A 24845-nucleotide genomic window follows, 5' to 3' on the forward strand; every position below is an offset into this window, starting at 1 on the left:
ATTGAATCTTATAGAAATCCAAAACCATGCTTTTTGAATAGCACCATATCCTGATGTAATGTGGGCATCAGGAGAATCCAGTCCCATTTATAAGGCACCCTGACAGTGACTCTGCCTTCCTGAAACACCTTTCCCCAGTGCATACACATGCACACACACACACACACACACACACACACCCCAGAGCCTATGATGGTCACATACATTGGCCCACAGTTCTCCAGTCCTTCTGTGCTGCTTTCTAAAAGCAGCAAAGGATGGGAGTCTTGAAACTGTCAAAGTAAAATTTATCTCATCTCTTCTCTGAACCTCTTACTTGCTCCCTGATCTTGGGACACAGACTTCCATGAGTGTTGGTTGATTGGGCCAACCGTGCACCAACCTCCGAAGACTAAGGAGACTAGAGTCTGACGGCAATACCCAAGGATTTCATCCGGTGATGAAGGCACTATTGCCAATGGCTCACAGCTAGGGTGCTGATGTCAGACCCTCCAGGTTCAAATTCCAACTTCTGTATTTCAACAGTTGTGTCCATTTTGGAAACTGGCCAAACCTTCATAAAAACAAGGGCTGATAATGGTACCCAGTTAATCATGCTGAGTGATAAAATCTAAATACAGTGCCAAGAAAAGTGCCTGGCGCATAAGGAAGGTTCAGTAAACATTAACCATTTGTATTACTCAATCCCCAGTGATAATTATTTATCCTTTCACCTATATTTAGGAATTTTGTTAAACAAATTAAGCAAATTTTGGAGCACAAAATAATATTTGAGAAAAAGTAATTTGTTTTCATTTGTTTATGCCTGGCTGCTGGTTAGTGAAAGGGCTCGTGAAAATAACATCTGGCTCCAATTCTTAATTTCCAGCCTTAATTTCTAGTCCCTATCAGCAACAACCTGGCACCTTTCTGATGTTCTCATGCAGCTGCATCATTTGTGGAAAGATTGAACTTCAACTCACCCTGTTTTTTGTGTGCATATGTGTGTGTGTGTGTGTGTGTGTGTGTGTGCTGCTATTGTTATCACAAGAGCTAAACTGACACGTGTAAGTCTAAAAATATTCTTAGATACAAGCTTCCTGTGACTAATTAATACTGCCTTATGTTACAAATCAACCTCTGGGACCATAAAATTTCTCTTCTGCCTGGTTCCTCCACTTCTATTAATGCAGGTGGAGCAAAAGCCATGTGCCCTCTTTAGAGCTTAAAGCAATTAATTATGTCTGTAATGATCACCCAAAATATAATTTCAAACCTTCCCAGGCTTCGTGTGAGTTTCAGTGCAACATGCTCCACCTGATTCCAAAATTGCTGCCACAAGTTTATTTTCTCAGAAATCCTAGATTCATCATAAGTCAAAAGCAAAGCATACAGTGAGTTAGATATAATATACATAATGTACATAATGATGTGCTTGTCAGTGCTGTTAATAGGAATCAATATTCATGACCAGTACTTGGTCCCATGTGCTAAATAAACTCTAATTAGGGGAATACGGCATTTGCGTTCCACATCAGAACTCAGATCAGTCAGTCAATCAGCAAGGAGAAACCAACAAGTAGAGGGGAGCTCAGCAGTGTCAGTATTATAGCTCATTATTGTAAGAAATTGAAGAAATCAGAGTCAAACATCAAAACCTGCTTTAAAAACGTGTTACGACTATAAAATGGTGGTCGATTTTGTGACCCAACTTCACTATTATTCGGAAGTTCAATGGGAGCCTGAGGCCACCAAGCACTTCGGTTTTACTTCATTTCATTCTCACCACAAGCCTGGTCACCGCAATTGTAAAAATTGGAAAGCTGAGGTTCAGAGGGTAACCAAGCCGCCCAAGATCACATTTAGTATTATGTAGGCGAACTGGGGTTGGAACCCAAGAAGGCTGAACACAGGTCACTCACTGCTTGCTTATTTGATAAGATTTATGGTGATGGAAAGAGTACATGATATTGTCTCAAAGACTAGAATGAATATTTTAAAATAGACATTTTCCTGCATCCAGGACTCACCACTAACAGCAGAAAAAAAAATACATGTGCATTTCATTGCCAAGAGGTGAGTAATTCCTTTATTTATATAGTCAATGAGAAATGAGATAAACCAAATAAGAAAATTGTTCAGGCAAGTACAACTTCAAGAAATCCTTTCTTTAACATTTTTATTGAAACATTCCCATTATAAATGATAATTTTCTGCCCTGCAAAATAGAGTATATTGAATATGGTTTACCTTTGGGTAAATAATTATCATTATCAATATGAATTTTCATTCTGTGCTATGAGACCACTAACCCATGTTTTCTAAGTCCTTCTGTCTAGGGAGTTTTTTTACGTTTCTGTTTTGTTTTGTTTTTTTCTTTTTGCTGTCAGCTATCACCTACTGTTAACAGTGCACTCGCTGCTTGCTTTCAGCACGTCATTCTCCCTAGATCCAATGCATTCCTTCTAGGTTAAACAAGATTTTTAGAACACTATCTAAAATAAGACAAACAAGGCTTTTTGTGAGGGTATTTGTAAATCTCCTACAGCTGTTAAATAATATTTAACATATTAAGGAATCTAATAATAGGTTTTAATGCAGCCATACATCAATGGACAATAATTTGATCATATAAATTGATACTGCCATATTAATCTCAAAGTGGCATTCAACATCTTTCTTAACGGTGAAAGATAAGTTTTCCTGTAAAAAAAAAAAAAGAATGCCCTCTATGGCTACTATTATTTATCAGAGTTCAGAGAGTTTTCCAATGCAAAACAGCAAGGAAAAAAAGAAAGTTACTAAGAAAATTAGAAAGTATAGATACTGGCAGAAGAAATAACACAGAAAATACCCTAAAGACATAATTAGAATTCTTAAAAGTAAAAAGATAGTTTCTTAATCTAATAAAATAGCTAAGTATAATCAAAGTAAATGGTTTTTTAATATATGAATACTGTAATAACTAATTCAAAAATGTAGTGAGAAAAAAAGTCACTCGCAAAACTGGTAAAAAAAAAATATATATATATATATAGAGAGAGAGAGAGAGAGAGGCAATCAAAATACATAACATTTTACTGAAGAATCAAAAAGATACAACTATATTATGTCTGTTATTAATTATAAAATTCTTATATTTATAATTTAATGTCTATCCAAAATCCTATTTTTTCTGATAATTCGAATTCCTAAAATGATTCTGATAAGATTTTTTTTTTTTTTTTTTTTTTGAGACAGAGTCTCCTCTGTCACCCAGGCTGGAGTGCAGTGGCGCAATCTCAGCTCACTGCAACCTCCACTTCCTGGGTTCAAGCAATTCTTATGCCTCAGCCACCCTAGTAGCTGAGACTACAGGTGTCCGCTACCACACCTGGCTAACTTTTGTATTTTTAGTAGAGACGGGATTTCACCATGTTGCCCAGGCTGGTCTCAAACTTCTAGCCTCATGTGATCCCACTGCCTCGGCTTCCCAAAGTGCTGGGATTACAGGTGTGAACTATCATGCCCAGCCAAGATATTTCTTTAAAATAGGTGAAATTACTCTAAATTTTTGGAAAAAAAGATACATTATCCAGTATTAAATTTTACTGTAATTAAATATGATTTGGTTTATATTAAGGCATAAGAAAATAGATTAATGAAGCAAATAGAAAATCCCCAGACAAAATAAATAAAATACTTTCATATATGATGAAGACGACATTTTTAAAAAATAAATCTTGAAATGAGGCAGTTTGTATTCAAATTCCCAACTCCACCTCATACAAACTGTGAATATTTAAAACCTTCTGAGTACTAACTTCCCCATCTGTAAAGTGATAATACTGACAAGGTTAATTAAATAATGTGTATAAAGCTGTACCTGGCCTGTATTACACATATGGATATCTGAATCCTAGTGAAAACGTCAGGTAGGCAGTTGGATGTGTAAGCCTAGGGTTCAGAGGAGAGTCTATACCTGGAGATTCAAGTATGAGTGATCATCAGGTGACCATTACAGCCATTGGACTCCATAAAATGATGACATGAGATGGCTCAGAAAGAGATGAAAATAGGAAGATGAGGCCGGGCGCAGTGGCTCATGCCTGTAATCCCAGCACTTCAGGAGGTTGAGGTGGACAGATCACCTGAGGTCAGGAGTTCAAGACCAGCCTGACCAACATGGATAAACCCCATCTCTACTAAAAACACAAAATTAACCAGCGTGGTGGTACGCGCCTGTAATCCCAGCTATTTGGGAGGCTAAAGCAGGAGAATCGCTTGAACTTGGGAGGTGGAGATTGTGGTGAGCCGAGATCACCCCATTGCACTCCAGCCTGGGCAACAAAAGCAAAACTCCATCTCAAAAAAAAAAAGAAAAGAAAAGAAAAAGAAAATAGGAAGATAAGGTGTAAGCCTCTTGACCCTCAACATCAGTCTCCCAGTGATTTTTCCCATTTCTTATTTCGACCCCTCCAAATCTTGTTAGCCATTTTCTAGATACATCTCTATAGGCACATTATTTCAACACTTTGTACCTCATTTTTCTCATCTGAAGATAAGCATAATAATCTCATATGAAGATTAAATGTATTAGTAATGTACATATGGAGGTCAGAGCAATGCCTGGCACAAGGTAAGTGCTAAGTACCTGCTTACTATTTTAATTATCATTATTATTCAAGTTTCTCCCAGCTCTCAAGGTGTGAAATTATAAGGTATGGTCTGTAGATGTGTGCATGAAAGTATCCCTTGTTGCCTGTGTTTATGTGGACGTAGATGTGTGTGTGTTTTGGAGAAGGATGGGGAGTACTATAGCAGTACAATATGAGCCACATGCATAATTTTAAAATTCTAGTAGCCACATTAAAAAATTAAAAAGCAACAGGTAAAATTAACTTTAGCAATACATTTTTTAAGCCCAATATATCTGAAATATTTATTCTATACAATATAAAACTTATTAGTGAGATAATTTATATAATTTTTACACTATCTTCAAAATCTGGTATATATTTTACACATACAGCAATCTACTCTTGGACAAGCCCCACATCACATGTCCTGTAGGCACATGGGGCTAAAGACTATCATACTGGACAGCACAGCTCCAGATAAATGGGGAGATCAGAAGCCAGACATATGACATGTCTAAAGGAGATAGCTAGAGGAGAATAATGAAGAAACAGAGCAAACTTGATTAAAGATACAGGAGAAGGAAGAGAAGCTTTCTGCAAATGAAAGATAACTGTGTTTTCCTTTCTCATGATAAAACATGTATTTTATCATTCCCCTGTCAAACAGAATCTTGATTCATGATCTACAAGAAGAGATTGAGAAACAGTTTGATGTTAAAGAGGATATCCCAGGCAGGCACAGCTATGCAAAATACAACAACTGGGAAAAGGTACAGTATAAAATGCCTGTACTTTTTAAGCTACCCTTAATATTTATTGTCATTTTATTTTCTTTTATTCTAATTTTGCAAGATTGATTTTGCTCTTAAGATAGTGGCTTGGACCGAAAAGATGATGGATAAGCATCCTGAAATGGTCTCCCGTATTAAAATTGGATCTACTGTTGAAGATAATCCACTCTATGTCCTGAAGGTAAAAATAATTCAAGAACCACTAGTTCTTATTATTGTTGAAAAACATTAATTTAAAAGTTACTTTGTAATACAACTGAGTCATTTTTGAGACAATACATATTATCTCTGAAAGACTATTTAAGCTCCAGACATCCATTAAAGAATAGAAGTGACAGGTGGTTTTGGTGGAACCAAGAAAGTGTCTGGATAAACATTTGTCAGAGATTGCACAGTGGACAAACCCAAACAAATATTTCATCACACTGCTTTATTACGAGAGTCTGTGATGTCTCTGGTATAAAAAACTCAGCCCTTAAAATGCAGCGAAACTGATGAATGAATGTCATGAAAGGAATTTAAATATCATAGCCTCGTAGGACTGTAGAACAGTATATTAGGCATTTCAACCCTGTATTGCTGGAGGGTTCCCTAAAACAGAGCCAACAATTTCCATTCTGTTGCTGCTGGATTTTTGCACATCCAAAGATACTGCTCCCTGAAGCAGCCACTTAACAAGTGAGAAGCCCATCCACATCCTGAATCCCCATTCATTCATTATCTCCAATCACCCAAAACAAATCTGCACTCTCTTCAAAACGGCAGCCATTCAAGTAACCAGTACTAATTCCCTTCCCCACTCAACACAACACAAGATCTTCTCCACTCCAGGGTAAATATCCCCAGTTTACAAAACCAGAAAAGCAAAAGGAAATGGCAGAAACAAAAGTGACTTTATAATCAATTTCTCAGAACACAGGATGTTAGTAATAAAATAAAAACAATGGACTACAAATTTTTTTCAAAATCCTACCAGCTGCCCTGACACTAGAAAAATTTTTTGAAAAATATACATTGTAATAGATTAGGAATTATGGATAGACATTTAAGGATATGTCCCGTAGTCCCTTCTGAGAACAATATGTGCATACATGGTTCTCATTCAACAATAGACAGGGGAAAGAATTGCTTTGCGAATATGAATGAGTTATTGGTCAAGAAGGGATCAATGTGTGAATTTGTTCAAAACAATATCTCAAGTTTATTTTTAAATAGATTGGAAAAAAGAATGAAAGAAGAAAGGCTATTTTTATGGATTGTGGCATTCATGCACGAGAATGGGTCTCCCCAGCATTCTGCCAGTGGTTTGTCTATCAGGTAAGCGAATCAGAAGACTCTCCCAATTCTCCTTTGATTGTCTAGTTTCCAGCACTTCACTGAGTGGCGACATCCTTTCCAAACACGCAATTCCACTTAGCTAGAAGAGCCCACACTTGGTGCTGGTCAGGGAAGAAATGCTCTGAATTTTACTCATCATTACAGTTTTTATGAAATTGACACCTTCCCTTCAAATAATTCTTAAACTCAAGCTAAGAGTTTATGAAACTCAAACTTTTCTTGGGCTATCATATGAAAGTTTTTCCTATAGTCAAGTGTGGAAAATCTGAAACAAACTTCACATAACCTACAAATGTAACCTTTCTTCAGTGAGTTCAAAACATAGATATTTAATTTTAATTCCTGTTTAGATAATACATTGGTCACACATGTACTTGGAATTTTCATATTTAAGTTTCCTTTCTGAGTGTAAAATAACTCACTTTTTTTTTTTTTTCTTTTTTGAGACAGAGTCTCACTCTGTCACCCAGGCTGGAATGCAGTGGTGCAGTCTCGGCTCACTGCAACCTCCAATTTCTGGGTTCAAGCGATTCTACTGCCTCAGCCTCCAAAGTGGCTGGAACTACAGGCATGCGCCACCACGCCCAGCTAATTTTTGTATTTTTAGTAGAGACGGGGTTTTGCCATGTTGGCAAGGCTGTTCTCAAACTCCTGATCTCAAGTAATCCGCCCCCGTCGGCCTCCCAAAGTGCTGGGATAACAGGCATGAGCCGCCACACCGGGTCTATAATTCACTTTTTTAAAAGGTTCATCTAGTTTATATATTCAATTTCCTTTCACTCTATTGCCAATGTATTTTGACTCCTAATCATATTTTAATTTTCTCTTTCTGTCAGCTTTTGCATATTGCACTGGTGAAATATGTATAACAATGGTTTTCTGGGCATAGATACTTTTTCTAGAAAAGAATCCACCAGGAAGTAACCTGTAGTTATTTTTGCTCTCCCAAATGAGGGCCAAGAGCTCCCCCTACTCAACACATAAAGGAATGCACATCTCAGGTCTACAAAAAATCTCTTGTCTTCAGTTCAGATACACCTGGAAGGGACTTCCCAAGCATGGTGAGAGAGATTTTAGGTAGCTACAGAAAGTGCATGTGATTCGAGAAATTTCAGTCAGATATGGAAAAAAAAACAAAAAAGTTGTTCAATCTCTGAATTCTTGGATATTTTATTAATACAAATTTTTTTATTTAATCCTGCTTATAACTATCTCACAAATTCTCTCCAATCTTTTCATATTCCTGTGCTTACAGACTCAATCTATATAGTTACGTAAAGGATGTGAGAGAATCAATTAAAAATAAGTAGTACTACAAATTTTCCATTTGGCTTCCAATCTTTCTATGAAACATCTCTCTCATGCTACCTTTAGAACACTACAGGTCTCGATAATTAAATGCTCCTTTAAAGACTGTTCATTTCCATTAATGTCATTAGTCTAAATAAGTTAGGTTTTTTTCCCCTGTAATCTACATGGATTGTTCATTTTTGTTCATTTTAAGGAAAATATGTTTGAAAGCATGTGATCTTGGGAAGTGATTCAAGTTATTACTATTATAACCACAGCTTTCCACATAATAGCGAAACTTCATACCAATAGCTTAACTTTTTTCTCCTCCTACAGGCAACCAAAACTTATGGGAGAAACAAAATTATGACCAAACTCTTGGATCGAATGAATTTTTACATTCTTCCTGTGTTCAATGTTGATGGATATATTTGGTCATGGACAAAGGTACTGCTCTCTACTCTCTTGTATGCATTTAGATATTATTTACTGGCTTTAATACACATTGTTATGCATTCAGCTTAGGGTTTAGGTAACTAGTTAATGTTAATTCAGAAAATTATATTTTTTTAAATCTCAGTTTCAAATTAAGTATGATTTCTTGGTTGCATAGGTATCCTTGAAATAATACAAAATTTTTGCTGCTGAAGCTAGTTATGTGGAAAAATGAAATAAAGTAGTAATTATAGAGGAAATGTATGATTGCATTATACGATATGGCATAACTAGCTAAGAATAAAGTCAATTAATTGATTTTAAAACAAAAACCTTTGTATTTCATCAATTTTGAATAGAATTTGAGGTAGAATCATTGTATCAAAAAAGAAATAAAAGAGAGATACGGATACCCATTTGTCTTTTCACAGTACATTTTATTATCCTGCTTTTGCTAAATAAGAACTCTCAGACAGACACTGTCACATCAAGTTATTTTCTGCAAATAATGCTCCAACAGTAAAAATTTGACCTGCATTATATCTGAATCTATATATGGTGAAAAAGCTAATGAAGTTATAATTTAAATTATGGTTAATTTCAGAACACCATTAGTCATCTTCTAATACTGAGAACTAAACAACAGTGTTTAAAATTAACTGAATTATTTCATCAAAGCCCAAGGATATAATATTAAAAACCATGATTCTGAAAATATTACAAATTATAAGAAAACAATATTTTTTCTTTTTATAATAAAGGGCCTCAAGTTAACTAGATAGATTTCAAATAAAGTTGCAGACACCTGCAGAGAGAATTTGAAATGATCAAATTGAAAAATGCAAACTGATCTTGTGTAAACACTTACATCATTCAATCTGGCAGAACCGCATGTGGAGAAAAAATCGTTCCAAGAACCAAAACTCCAAATGCATCGGCACTGACCTCAACAGGAATTTTAATGCTTCATGGGACTGTGAGTAGCAGATTTGCTATCAAGGAAAATTGCTATAAGGAATATTTAGGCCCCAAGCTTAACTAAAACACCTACTTGTTCAGTAAAAATGGTTATGCTTAGAGTGAGTGTTCACTTTTGTATCTGTAACATGAAAGACAATCATCACTACCATTGAGGGATGTTTTGCTGTGTGGAAGGAAATGAGGAGGAACGGACCGTTTATCAAACCATCTCTTACTACATCTAGTTTGCTAATAATTAAGCACAATCCAAATGTACAAAAATTCAGATAATCTGAATAAAGACCTCAGATTCCTCTGCTTCCTGATGTGAGAAATGTCAGCAGTTAAAAGCAACATAGAGACGGTTTTTCAGATATTTAGTGAAAAGAGTCATCTGGAGCAAAGAAAGTGAAAAAGTGTAATGGAAATACGATGATAAGCAGAGGCCTGCTACATCAGACGATGCTTTAGTTGCTATACAACTATGACTTTATCACTGCCTAGTTTCAAGGAGAAATTACCATTGCCCCAATTCATATCTTTCTTCTGTGCCTAATTTTGTTGAAAACATCACCTGAGCTCTTAACTGTATTCTGCCATAATGAACATGATAATAGCAGCAGCTACCCCTAATTGAGAGCTTTCTGCTGAAAAAAGCTGAAGAAACTTTTGCCCAGAGAAGGTAATTCACACCAGCCCCCAGCGCATTAGAGCTGGGGTTGAATTAGAACTGGAGTCTATCTGGCTCCAAGTCATGGGCTGCTGCTGATTTATTATTCCTGTGGCCTTGGGAAAGGACAAGGAAATAAACAAAGCTCAGAATATTCCAGTGGGCTAAGTCTGTTACAATCTGGCATGTGTGTGAAATGTTAATCTGTAGTGACTATGATACAAGGGACATTGAAGCAGCCCTGTAAACATGAAAGGCAAAAACATTTAAACCATTCTGTGAATCTATAATACATTAGAAGAGGCAGGAGCTGTATGGATGGGGAGCAGACTATGGTCTCATCCACTTATGTCTTCTGCAGCCATTCCTAATACCAACGACCCATGTGCAGATAACTATCGGGGCTCTGCACCGGAGTCCGAGAAAGAGACGAAAGCTTTCACTGATTTCATTAGAAGCCACCTGAATGAAATCAAGGCTTACATCACCTTCCATTCCTACTCCCAGATGCTATTGTTTCCCTATGGATATACATCAAAACTGCCACCTAACCACGAGGACTTGGTACGTAGACAAAAGCTTGCGCTTAATGCATCGACACCACCATTGACTTTCAGTCTATTCTTCATTAACTAGAGTATGTTGAAAGAATTTCACATTTTAATGTCAAAGAAAAGAACTAATGAAATTTGCCTTGAAGTTAAAATCATGATCTTGAATTTTTCATTGACAAAAGTAAACTCTTTTAATGTGATTCTCAGGAGGAAAAACAAATCGGGAAGAAATGTCTATGCAAGGCACAACAGAAGCCTATTACGACACAGTTCCCTGTGGGGTTTAAGAGTTACCGTGGGTCGTACGATAAAACCATGCATGGAAAAAGCCTAATAGAACTGCAAAGACATTCACTAGTCCTGCCCCCCAGATATCAGATTTAAGAAGATACGTTGTATTTTTATCCTCCTGATAAACTTGGAAAGTATACTTTTACTATCCAAAGAAGACTATAAATGTTTGTGAAGCTTCCTCACTAAGAATATGTTATCTTTCCAAAACTATGATCCATTAAGCACCTTTTATTAATAAAAACTGATTTGATAATGTGAGCTTTAAAAAAAAAGTCTGCATATGGGTTCCAATGAATCACAGGAAGTAACAGAGTGAATGTGTGGATAGAGGGATAAATATTTTGAATTGCTATAGTAGAAAATAAATAAAACAGAAAAAGTTTAGTGGCCCAGATCTCATGGTGATTGGCAAATATAGCACGTCCGGTAACAGCTGTGGTTCAAATACTGCCTCATAAAATATTTTAAAATTAAAAGGTTACAATTTTCATTTTGACCTCAGTTCATTGTGTTTAGCACAACAGCATTTAATGTTAATTGGAGCAGAGCTCTGAATCAGTCATTAAAATCATCTCCATATATACAACAAAGAAAACACACCAGCAATATATGGCCCATAGTCATTTATTATCCAATCTATGTGATAATCTGAGTGCATGAGTTCAATTAATGCATACAAATGTACAACACTGTGATTTCAATCCACTGTTAGGAAAATGACATTATGGGTTAAAAAAATGCTTATCCACAAAAAAAAACACTTTGAGTAAAATGAGAGTTCTTTGCATAGCAACTAAATTGATTGAGAAAAAGAAAAATTCTTGGTTATATACATTACACATATCATCTTTTAAAAATCTTTACTTGTAAGTGCAAATATGTTAGTAACTATATTCCATCAAAATTCATTCTGACAATCACTCTCATAGCACAAAACACTAACGTGTATTAAAAGGTCATGACAAAATGCCATTCTGAAAGAGACACCCTAATTAACAACTATTTTAAAGAGTGATCAACCGCCCTTCTTCCCTTGGTATGCTGAAGTCAGATGAGTAGAGAAGATCCTGTAGCAATATGAGCCTGTTAGGGACCAAGGAATGTAAAACATGGAAGAAACTAGAGAAATCGTCAGAAAAGACAATTATCTGAAGCCAAAAAATATTGACAGGAAAAATAATGTATATTTTATATTTTAAAAGAAAAGAATGAGGAGATAGAGAGAGAGAAAGAAAAGGAAGGGTAGAAACACAAAATGAGATATGGCATTACTGTATATAATTGACAGCATATTTAAGTCTTCATTTTTTAATTTTTATTTTTTTAGACGGAGTCTCACTCTGTCGCCAGGCTGGAGTGCAGTGGCACGATCTCGGCTCACTACAACCTCCGACTCCCTGGTTCAAGTGATTCTTCTGCCTCAGCCTCCCGAGTAGCTGGGACTACAGGCACATGGCACCATGCCCAGCACATTTTTTGTATTTTTAGCAGAGACAGGGTTTCACCATGCTAACCAGGGTGGTCTCAATCTCCTGACCTCGTGATCCACCCACCTCGGCCTCCCCAAGTGCTGGGATTACAGGCATGAGCCACCGTGCCCAGCCAGGTCTTCATAATTACCACATATATTACTGAAAATAAGTTTCTCATTTAACCATTTATTTTCTTTTGATCTTCAAATGCCAAATAACTAGTAAATTTGACTTTTTTTCATCCCTAGTAATTTACATATTTACATATATATGTATGTATGGGCTTTGGTTTTGTTAAAACCAGGAACTGAATTCCGGCTTCACCAGTTGCAAGTAACCAGAAAATAGTACTGTCCACCTTATAGGGTTGTTATGAGTCTTGAAACTCAAAATCAAGGGCTAAGCACAGTGACTAACCTGTAACACTCCATTAAAAAATTGCATACATCCATAATTACATATTATTTGGTATTTACACAGTATTCTATTATTTCACTCTAACTTTCCTTTCTCTCCAGGCCAAAGTTGCAAAGATTGGCACTGATGTTCTATCAACTCGATATGAAACCCGCTACATCTATGGCCCAATAGAATCAACAATTTGTAAGTCATTCCTCTTATTTACTGAGCCCTTTCCCTTAATTATTTTTTATAAATATTAAAGAAAATCATAGAATTTGCAATTTATGTTAGAGCATCTGAAATTGCTAATTTAAATTCTACTTTTTACAGGATATTCTGAATTATATGTGAATCTAGGTGATAGATTCTGCCCTTTTCTTGGGATAAGATTTTTCTAGAAACAAATTATACTGAACTTTTACAGGGTTACAAGGTCAACAGAAGCTATTAAGTCAAGACAGATTTACAGTTTAATTCATCTACTTTCCTGTTTCCCACCTCTACCACCAACAAGTTTGCACCCTTCCAGGAACTAATGAGAATTCACTGGAGCAAGGAAAAAAAAAAAATTAGCCAGGCATGGTGACCTATGCCTGTAGTCCCAGCTTCTCGGGAGGCTGGGATGGGAAGATCATCTGGGCCTGGGAGGTTGAAACTGCAGTGAGCTGTAATTGCGCCACTGCACTCCAGCCTGGGCAACAGAGCAAGACCTCATCTAAAAATAACACACACAAAAAAGTAGTTGGAGCAGAGTCTACATTTTTTTAAACCATTTAACTTTAACTGGACTCTTTCTTACTTGCCTTGTCTGCATGTAAGTATGGTCTATTCCCTAGCTCCCGATAGGAAAACAGATAGAAAATCCGTTTCAGTCCCTCTGGTCATATAAAACAAGTTATTTGTCCTTCTCACTTGCTCCTTCTCGCTATGTTCAACTGAAAGCTGTATGGTGAACTAGAAAGGAAATCACAAGACTCTAGTTCTGTCACTTTTGTTTTATATTCTCAGCACCATTTCTTACTCTTCACTATTTTTAAATTTGTGTTGTCTGTGTGTTTTTAAGTTATTGACTTGGATTTCTTGGCCTTGATTTTCTTGTCTCTTGTTCTATATACAAGGAATCAGTAATTTTTTTTCTGTAAAGGGCCAGATAGTAAATAGTTTTGTGGAGGTACAGTCTCTGTTGCAGGTACTCAACCAGAGCATCATAGCTCAAAAACGGCCATAGACAATAAGTCAGCAAATGGGCATGATTGTGTGCCAATAAAACCTCATTCACAGAAACAGGAGGCTGGCTAGGATTTGCCAACTCCCATACTTTATACTAAATAATATCTGCAAATATTTATAGAGTCTTTACAAGTTAGGCACTGTGCTTACCCTTTGATTTTCACAATCTCAAGCCTCATGACAACCCTATGAGGTGGGGAGTACTATTTCCCAGTTATTAGTAACTGGTGAAGCTGGAACTCAATCTCAGATTTTAACAAATAAAAGCCCTGATCTTGCCCACTGCACATACTGTTTGCGTGTTTGGATTTTCTATTTTCAATGAACAGCCAAAAAATCCATTTGAGTATCACCGAAGACCACTAACTCAGATCCTGGGAAGTAAGACCACTTTCTACTCTTATAGCACCTCCCACTAATCTTAGTTTGGGAATTATTTAGTAAAAATACCTTTTCTCCAAATCAAGTTCAAGCTTCAGTTCTTAGTCTCAAAATTTATACAAAATTCCCCATGAAACTTCTCAAAAGCAAGAATTATGCTTTGGATTTCCTCTTAGACCCTATAACATATAGTACAGTGCAGGGCATGGAACAATAGCAGAATTAGTTCCCATAAACTTGCTCAATGATAATGGTGTCCTGGCTTATTCACAAGAAGTAAATGTGGGTTGAAATCACAACAGGACTGGACTTGATTAAGCCTGCATCACTCTGTAGACCAAATATCCAACATTTTTTAGCATTAAGACTGCCTTTTAGCTTTTAAAACTTTCATGAACAACCCTTCCACCACCAAACATACACTCATATTTTTATTACACTTTTAGAATCTGTGCATTAAAAAATATATATGTGCATATGAATCCATGGATTCCTTGCAACAATTTTACCTGGTCCTGTTTTGAAGTCACTTCTGTAATCCAAGCTAAAAGTATAAACTTGGAACTGAAAGTCTGCATCCTCAGGAATTGCTACGGAATTTGAAAATGCTGGAATCAACATATACTGTTTCTAGGACTTACTTATTAGAGGCTTCTTTGGCAGAACTGGAAAATGACTAAAAAATGGAGAAGTCCCATTCCTCGAGCACATTCATTAACAATCACCTATCAACCAGTCACTGTTAAAGTGCTGAAGAGAAAGTGTAGTGATACAGATGATCCCCAGCATCCACACAGATCTTGCTACAGCCTAGCCATGCTGGGGACTCATTACATGTACAGGTCGATGACAACAAGATTTCAAAATAGATGTTATGTATCCAACTATGTGAGTGGACAAAAAGTAAGCAAACTAAAGAACAAAAGGACAGACTAGAACATCAGTTCAAAACGGCAGCCCACTTGGTAGATACTAATAAATAGCAGGGCCAGATAGGCCACCCAGACACCATGTAAGAGCAATTCCTCTAAGCAAGAAAAACACGTGGATAGTCTTCGAGGCAAAGAACAAAGCATTCCAAACAGGAACAAACTTTGCAAAAGGCAATTAAAGCATCAAATAATTATCCGTGTGTGTGTGTATCTACAAAAGTATGAGAATACAGAGCTGTGCATAGCATTGCATTAAGATCTCTTAATGAACAAAAAGGTATGGTGTACCTAGCTAGCAGGCTAGCATTTTGGAGCTTTCGGAGATAGATGAGAGGACTTAGGACACAATAAACTACTCTTAAGGAAGTCACATGCTAACTGGAAGGAGCGGATAGCCAAAACTACTATAGCTCCATGCCATCATGTGTCACTTTCAAAATGGAAAGATAGGGTCAAGAGGGATTACTATTCTGTTTAACTGTGCAGCATTATTTAAAATTTTTATTACATTATACTAAAACATTTTAAAGGCATTGAGATTTAGAAAGAATTGCCTTTGTCCTGCAGTGCTGCAGCAGCTTGATAAATGATCAAGATTTCTAGGACGGACTGCTTTCATCTGATAGAATGTTAATCAAACATTCATGAGAAACAGAGAGTAGCAAAGTAGTTGACTTGGTAAGAATAAAAAATAAAAACGTGATTAAAGTTTAGTCATTCCAATAACCTGATGTCACTTAACTTGTCCCCAGATTTAGGAGCAGCATCTAGCATTTGTCAGTGATTTCCTCTCTTTGACTTGATGAAGACAGAAAAAAAGGCACTGGGGCAGCATTTTTTAAACCCAACTTATGGAGGATCTCTGGACTTCAGAAAAAAAATATGTTTGCTATTTGAACATGAGAGGCAAACATATCAGATAAGTTAAAATCATAAATTTTGAAACCAGGGAGAAACACAGGCAATGATCTATTACATGGTTCTCAAGCCTGACTTCCCATTAGAATCATCAGGAAGCTGGCCAGGCGTGGTGGCTCACTTTTGTAATCCCAGCACTTTGGGAGGCTGAGGTGGGTGGATCACAAGGTCAGGAGTTTGAGACCAGTCTGGCCAACATGGTGAAACGCCGTCTCTACTAAAAATACAAAAATTAGCTGGGCGTGGTGGTGGCAACCTGTAATCCCAGCTACTCAGGAGGCTGAGGAAGGAGAATCACTTGAAACCGGAAGGCGGAGGTTGCAGTGAGCCGAGATCGCACCATTGCACTCCAGCCTGGGTGAAAGAGCAAAACTCCATCTCAATCAATCAATCAATCAATCAATCATCAGGGAGCTTTTAAAATGTGTGAATGATTATACCCCCACCCCCAGAGATTCTGATTTCATCAGTCTGAGGTGGAGCTCAGGCACTCAATTTTTTTTTTAAAGTACCTAAAGTGATTCTAAGATGAAACGAGGGTTGAGAATCACTGATCTAAGCAAAACCTCTCATTTATAGACTGAAATTCAGATACAGAAAGGTTTCATCACTTTAGAGCAGAACAAAAACAAAAATCAGCATTCAAGACCAGAGTTAAAATGATATACCTACCACTTTGCCCCAAAGCAGCAATATTAAGATGGCACAAAAATGTAAATAGTAATGTTTAATGTGAAATGATTATATTTGCATATAAACACGATATCCAATCCATCATCATCTTAGAAATAACTAAACATAGTACTTCGTGAGCAAGAATAGTTATTTGAGTTGATAAGAACCAAGAAGATTGCATTAGTAATAAAATTTATCTGTGAGTCACATCATGAATTAAAAAGTTAATTTCAAAGTACATTTCTTGTAGCTTCCTTCATGCACCAAAATTGCTAGATCTGCCACTGGTTCTCAACCCAGTGCTCTTTTTTCCTATTCTACATATTCTACTCCTTCAGAATTTACATTCTGAAAAAGACAAAGTTAAGATTTGTAGTTCATAACACCAGATCTCTACTTACTAAGAGACATTCAAACTGATACTACAGAGAAAATATTTCCGTTTATGCCCATGTATCTCTGGCTTCAGCTCTTGCTTCAAATATAATTTTCACTTAATATTAATATAATAGTACAGGTTATTATATTGAATACATTTAAATAATACTTTTTAAAATGATACAATTTTTTAGAAAACACTGTATCAAGTAAGCAATAAATGCAGCACACATTAAATCACCAGTATCACTTTGTATGGATCCCTTTGGGCTGAAATCAGATTTCTAGTTTGGTACAGTTTCATTTAGATTTGTTCTGATTGAATTTGTTGCAACTAATATTGTGCCTTGAAATAAGTAGGAGATATTTTCTTAATGTTGAACATACTCAGAATATGCTGTCAACAAAAACGAAATTATTTTATAGAACTGAGTAAAGACTTGTTATTGGCTAGAATACAGAGTGGCACATAGGTGGCACAGTACAATGATTAACAGCATGAACTCTGAAGACACAGCCTGGGCTTGAATCCTGATTCAACTGTCTACTAGCTATGTGTTTTTCAGCAAGTCCCTTACTCTGAGCCTAAGTTTCTTCTTCCGTAAAATAGTAATTGTTACTTACATTTGGGATAGGAATTAATTAAATGAGTTAACATGCATAAAGCACACAGAAGGGTACTTGGTATTTAGCAAGTGATTGTTATTATGTTTTATAAATGCATACACATGCTTTAGTGGGTACACATGGAGATAAAGAACAGGCTAAGTATCAGGTTAAACCAATTAAGTTCTGGCCAGGCACAGTGATACACACCTGTAGTCCCAGCTACTCAGGAGGCTGAGGTGGAAGGATCACTTGAGCCTGGGATGTCGAGGCTATAGTGAACCATGATCATGCCACCACACTCCAGCCAAGGTAACAGAGCAAGACCCTGTCACATACACACACACACACACACACACACACACACACACACACACAAATTCTCTATTTTTTTCTCAAAGTAAAAACTTGCAATATTGTATTTATTTTGTGCCTTAATATAGTTTTTGTTTGCCAATTTAAGATCTAGAAAATACGAAATGTATTCTACTTCATAGTATCACATAATTATGAAAAATCAAATTCCATATATTCTCAATGACCACTATTAATCTTAATGACAAACTTCACATAAAGTAAATCTCTCAAAAGAAAATAGTCATGCCCTTTAACCCTTGGAAATCACAGAAGTTTACTCGGCTGCAAATAGAGAGCTACTTCAACTAGAAACTGGTCAATTTTATTAAAATTGTCTAGCATATCCTAAATTACAAGACAAAATTCCTATTTACTTTACCTCCTTTGCTACCAAGCTCGCATCTTAGCATGGTTTCTTTCTCATGAACTTAAATCCAACTAGCTAAAAGTGGCATCTTTTTGATCACAGAAGCCAGTATCTGTATTTCAGCTCACATGCTCCATAAATTATATGCAATATTTGACCCTGTTAGTAACTCTTCTTCTTGCCATTCCTTTAGCTTCCTTGACTTTGAACTCTACTAGTTCTCTTCTTCCTCCTCCTCCTCTTTTTTCTACTCTCTTGCTGACTGCCTCTAAAACTAGATATTTTCCAAAAAATAGGGTACAATATATGGATACTTCCTCAGGTTCTCTCCTCGGGTCGCTCCTCTTACTTTTGACTCTCCTCATCATGAAATGACCTCTATCCCCACAGGCTGGAATCCCTCATTTGTTACCTAGGGCCTCAGGCAATCACCTTTTAGCCACTAAGTGAACCAACCAGACCAAAATAGCAGTGCAAAGCCTTTGAAAACTATATTGTCAGCTGAGCACGGTGGCTCATGCCTGTAATCTCAGCACTTTGGGAGGCCAAGGAGGGAGGATCACCTGAGAACAGGAGTCCAAGACCAGCCTGGCCAACATGGTGAAACCCCGTCTCTACTAAAAATACAAAACTTAGCTAGGTGTGGTGGTGCACGTCTGTTGTCCCAGCTACTCAGGATGCTGAGGCAGGAGAATTGCTTGAACCTGGAAGGCAGAGGTTGAGCTTCAGCCTGGGCAACAAAGTGAGACTCCATCTCAAAAAAAAAAAAAAAAAAAAAAGCAAAACTGTCTAGGTGTGGTGGCACATGCCTGTAAACCCAGCACTTTGGGAGGCCAAGGTGGGCAGATTCCCTGAGGTCAGGAGTTCAAGACCAGCCTGACCAATATGGTGAAACCCTGTCTCTACTAAAAATACAAAAGTTAGCTGGGTGTGGTGGTGGGCGCCTGTAGTCCTGGCTACTTGGGAGGCTGAGACAGGAGAAGCACTTGGACCTGGGAGGCAGAGGTTGCAGTGAGTCAAGATTGTGCCATTGCATTCCAGCCAGGGTGACAGAGCGAGACTCCATCTCCAAAGAAAAAAATATATATACTATATTGTCATCAGTATCACAAGACACAAAAGTAGGCCAAGGGCCTGTTTACTAAACCTAAACAGGGTGACTACCTGCTAAATTGAAGATTTAAGTTACAATTTATTATTTAATGTAATAGCTAAAATGTCCAGAATATAATCAAAAATCACTTATAATACTAAAAACAAGAAAAATTACAGCTTGAATATAAAAAGACAATCCATAGATGCCAACGCTGAGATGATTGGAATTTCAAATATTGGAAAAGAATTTCAAAGTTGCCATCATAAAAAAAAAATGCCTCAACAAACAATTATAGATGGCCTTGAAACAAATGAAGAAATGGAAAATATCATCAAAGAAATATAAGATATAAAAAGGAACTGAATGGAAACCACAGAACTAGAAAATACAATAACCTGAACAACGAAAAAACTGGAAGGGCTTAATAGAACAAATATGACAGAGGGAAGAATCAGTGAACTTAAAGACAGAACAATCGAATTCACTCACTCTGAAGACAGAAAATAAACAAAAAAATAAACAAACAAAGCCTCAGGAACAAATAGCATAATAAAACATCCAACATTCATGTCATCAGTCCAAGGAAAATATAGATAAAGGGAACAGGGGCTGGAAAAAAATGTTTGAAGAAATAAAAGCTGAAATATCCTACATTTGACAAAGACATAAACTAACATAGTCAAGTAGCTGAGTGAAACCCAAACAGGAATAACCCAGAGAAACTCACATCAAAGTATATCATAATTAAACGTCTGAAAACTAGACAAAGAAAAAAACCATAAAAGAAATCAGGCCGGGCGTGGTGGCTTATGCCTGTAATCCCAGCACTTTGGGAGGCTGAGGCAGGTGGATCACAACCTCAGGAGATCAAGACCATCCTGGCTAACACGGTGAAACCCCGTCTCTACTAAAAATACAAAAAATTAGCCAGGCGTGGTGGTGGGTGCCTGTAGTCCCAGCTACTCAGGAGGCTGAGGCAGGAGAATGGCATGAACCCGGGAGGCCAAGTTTGCAGTGAGCCGAATCGCGCCACTGCACTGCAGCCTGGGCGACAGAGGGAGACTCCATCTCACAAAAAAAAAAAAAAAGGAATCAGAGAGAAATGATCTAGAGTTAAAAACAATTCCAGTGACAGCAGATTTTTCATGTGAAACCATGAAAGTCAAAAGGAAGTGACATTTTATCAAGTGCTGAATGAAAAAATCTATCAACCCTAAATGCAATAAATTCAATATCCAGCAAAATATTCATAAATGAAGGAGGGAATAAAGACATTCTCATACAAAGGAAAATCAGGAGATATGTCTCCCGCACACCCACTCTTAATGGCTAAAAGAACCCTCTGAACAAGAAGGAAATAATCACAGCAAAAGGCTTGGAACTGCAGAGAGGAAGGAAGAAAAATGGATTCAGTATAAATAAATTAAATAATAGACTATCTTTCTTCATATGATGATTGAATCAAAAATTGTAAGTTTATTTGATGTGATGTTCAATGTATGTAGAGAAGTACTCAAGACAATTGTACTTTAAAAGTGGGAAGAGAAAAAGGATCTAAAAGGAAGTAAAGTTTCTATACCTCGCTTGACATAGTAAAATGTCAATACCATTAGACTGTGATAAGTTATATATGTGTATTATAATATCTGGAGCAACCACTAAGAAAACTAAGCAAGTGACATACTTTAAGACATTATAAATCAATCAAATGGAATCCTAAAAATGTCATGTAACCAAGAGGAAGGTGGAAAGCAAGAAAAGAAAGATAAAGGGATAAAAACAGAAAGAACAAAAAAAGAAATAAAATAATAGCACAGTTAAGTCATATCAATAATTTACCTACATGCACTAATTAAAGACACATGGGCAGAATGAACTTTTTAAATTGTAATTCAACAATATGCTGTCTATAAGAAACTCATTTCCAGTATAACAACATAGATAAGTTGAAATGAGAATGATAGAAAAGATATACTATGCCATTAGGAAGAATAGCTACATTAAGTATCAAATAAAGGGAATTTCAGAGCAAAGAAATTTGCTAGTGACAGAGACATTAACAATGATAAAAAGGATCCATCCCACCAAGAAAATAATGATCCTAAATGTGTGCACACCAATTTCACCCATGATGTCTATGCCAATAATTTAAATATTCATTTTTCCAAGCTCTTTCTTGAATGTCTTTTTGATGTTAAACGTATCACTTCGTCTTCCTTTGCCTTTTCTTTTTCCCATCCTAGCGCTGAGTTCCCATTTCTTTTAACAGTATGTTTTTCCCAGCTACCCAGATTGAAACATCAATCATTTTTATCAAATCCCAATGTTTCTTACATGGAATCCCTCAGTTCTATTTCCAATGTGGTGACTCTACCCTAGTTCAGGCTTTCATTTCACAATACCTCATAACTGGTTTCTATTCTTTTCAATCCAGATTAACAATCCTAAAGTACTAAAAGGCCTCCAAAAGAAAATTTAAACACCTAGTCCCGATTCACAAGGTTTTCCAAGTTTTACTCACAAACTCCCACTGCTGCCGTTGCTCTGGTCCAGCTGGATCTCATTAGTTTCTAACAATGCCTCCATGCTTTTCTATCCTTGTAGTTCACCAGCCAGAATTCCTTTCTTCCATCTCCAGCTGAAAACACACTAGCCTTTCTTCAAGGTTCTCCTACAATATCACCTCCTCCATCATGAAGGCAGTATTTGAGCTGGCACTGGGCATGAAAGGCCATACTCCTCATCAAGAATAATCTTTTTTCTTTTAAATCTTGATAAAATATTGTACCTTTTCTTTGGTACTTAGCATATTCTGCTCTGCCTCTATTGACTTATACCTTGACTTCTGCCTCCTAAATTGTAAGTTACTGAAGACACCAGTGGCATCTTCTGGATTTTTGTACCCTGCAACAATTACTCTCCCCGGTGCCAAGAAATGTGTCCTGTAAATATTAAAGGTTTAATAAATATTTGGTGACCAATTTAAGAGCCAACACTATCTCTTTTCATCAAAATATCCCTTCTCTCTTTCTTCACCAGTTTTGAATTCTTTCAAATTTTCAAACCTTTCAGACTGTTATTATTAAACTCATTACTTGTCCTAGAACATAAACACCTTCCCATACAAAAAAAACCCTTTTATATCACATAAAGCAAATGTGAGCACGTAAATGCAATTATTATATGTATATGCACTTGTACATGTATACAGCCTCTAGATGTGTGTTATATGCATATAACCTTTAGAAGTGTGTTGATATTTCCAAACTTTTTATCAAAAAATAGAACCTTGAGTTAAATTTCATAAAAGTTTACATGGAAATTTTGAATTAGGAAATTAAATATGTCTTTAAAATAACTAAATTACATTTTCTTGGTCTTTTGACTATGAAATAGTTTACCCCAGCAACATGAAAAACAAGAGACCTAAGCTATTAGAAGAAATGCAATTCTATTTATCTTGTGTGTATAGTTTTTCCCTGGTGGTTTTTAATGACCAGTGACTGCTTAGCTGGTTTCCTCAGCTGCTAGCACTTGCTCTGAACACGTCTGCAACAATGTGTGCCTAGGAAATAAACTCCAGTTAGTAGTGACCCAACCAAAATGTAATATTTTAAATGCAGCACACACTTGGTGGATTCCAAAGTCATGATTATGCTTTACTATGCACTCTGTACTATTCAGACCACTACTCTCATTCATGACTGCAATTAACTGTATACATAATTATTTTTTATTGCTAATTATACACCACTGATTTCCACTTTTAAAAAAAATTAGCATTTGTCTCTAATTAAATATTTACTGCTTGTGTTTTACAGACCCGACATCAGGTTCTTCTTTAGACTGGGCTTATGACCTGGGCATCAAACACACATTTGCCTTTGAGCTCCGAGACAAAGGCAAATTTGGTTTTCTCCTTCCCGAATCCCGGATAAAGCCAACCTGCAGAGAGACCATGCTAGCTGTCAAATTTATTTCCAAGTATATCCTCAAGCATACTCCCTAAAGAATTGCCCTCTGTTTGGAATAAGCCAATTAATCCTTTTTTGTGCCTTTCATCAGAAAGTCAATCTTCAATTATCCCCAAATTCAGCTTCTATATCACCTGAATCCTTCTCTCGCTCATTTAAGTCCCACGTTATCACTGTTTGCTTTTACTTACTTTCAGTAGCACCATAACGAAGTAGCTTTAAGTGAAACCTTTTAACTACCTTTCTTTGCTCCAAGTGAAGTTTGGACCCAGCAGAAAGCATTACTTTGAGTATTTTGAAAGGTGATATACAGTGGGGCACAGAAAATAAACGAAAACCTTCAGTTTCTCACAGATTTTCACCATGTGGCTTCATCAATTTATGTGCTAATACAATAAAAAATAAAATGCATTTAATGCTTTAAAATTCATCTTTTTATGATAAACTATATTCTCTGTATTTCTCTATAGCATTAATAATCAACATTAATGCCAATCAGTCTGTTAATAAGAAATAATATCTTCAATTTTCAAAAACATAATTTGCCTATTTTTTTCTGATAGAAGTAGACATTGTTTATATCTTCAAAAAAGCAAAAGGATGTCCTAGCAGGAAATAAAATGGTTCATATAGAGAGGAATCTCAGTCCTTTAAACAACCGATCCAGTTCTCATCAGCATAATGTACATTAAATTCGAAATAGTTTAATTTAACCTGCCATAATCAGAAGAAACCACCTGCTAAAACATCTCTTTGCCAGTACAGACACAGACAAGACAGTCTGGTCAGCTGTGACCCCTGCCCTCCTGATGGATAGAAAGGAAACCTGGAAATGTACTATAAGTTGAGGAGAGAAAGTCATGTAGACCAAAGGCAATCAGAGTAACTTGCTGCATTTGTACTATTTATACTCCTATTATTTAAGATGGTATTATTGGATAGCTTCTCCCCAACACCAACACCTCAATGTGTGATCAAGTGGCAACAGTGGTAGTGTTTACATTCCCAAAATCCAGACACAGATGCCTACCACTGGACTGACTATAATTTGAGGGACAAGTAGAGAGTTCCTTGACTTCCAGTAAACTTACTTCTTAGAACACCCTAGACAGTTTTCAATGATTGGG

At 36.5% G+C, this 24845-nt stretch overlaps 1 protein-coding gene across 1 annotated transcript in view; it reads left to right on the forward strand.

Annotated features, from left to right (window-relative positions):
• CPA3 (carboxypeptidase A3) overlaps positions 1 to 24125 on the forward strand; it is a 32007-nt gene extending 7882 nt beyond the window's left edge. Inside the window, exons 4-11 of the mRNA XM_005546052.5 lie at positions 5266 to 5368; positions 5469 to 5570; positions 6605 to 6706; positions 8354 to 8464; positions 9338 to 9428; positions 10444 to 10646; positions 12921 to 13005; positions 23566 to 24125. Of these exons, the coding sequence (XP_005546109.3) occupies positions 5266 to 5368; positions 5469 to 5570; positions 6605 to 6706; positions 8354 to 8464; positions 9338 to 9428; positions 10444 to 10646; positions 12921 to 13005; positions 23566 to 23753 (985 nt within the window). The 3' untranslated portion in view covers positions 23754 to 24125. The remainder of the gene's footprint in view (positions 1 to 5265; positions 5369 to 5468; positions 5571 to 6604; positions 6707 to 8353; positions 8465 to 9337; positions 9429 to 10443; positions 10647 to 12920; positions 13006 to 23565) is intronic.
• Positions 24126 to 24845: the final 720 nt, after the last annotated feature.

The sequence above is a fragment of the Macaca fascicularis genome, chromosome 2, assembly GCF_037993035.2.
Source record: "Macaca fascicularis isolate 582-1 chromosome 2, T2T-MFA8v1.1".
Lineage (NCBI taxonomy): Eukaryota > Metazoa > Chordata > Mammalia > Primates > Cercopithecidae > Macaca > Macaca fascicularis.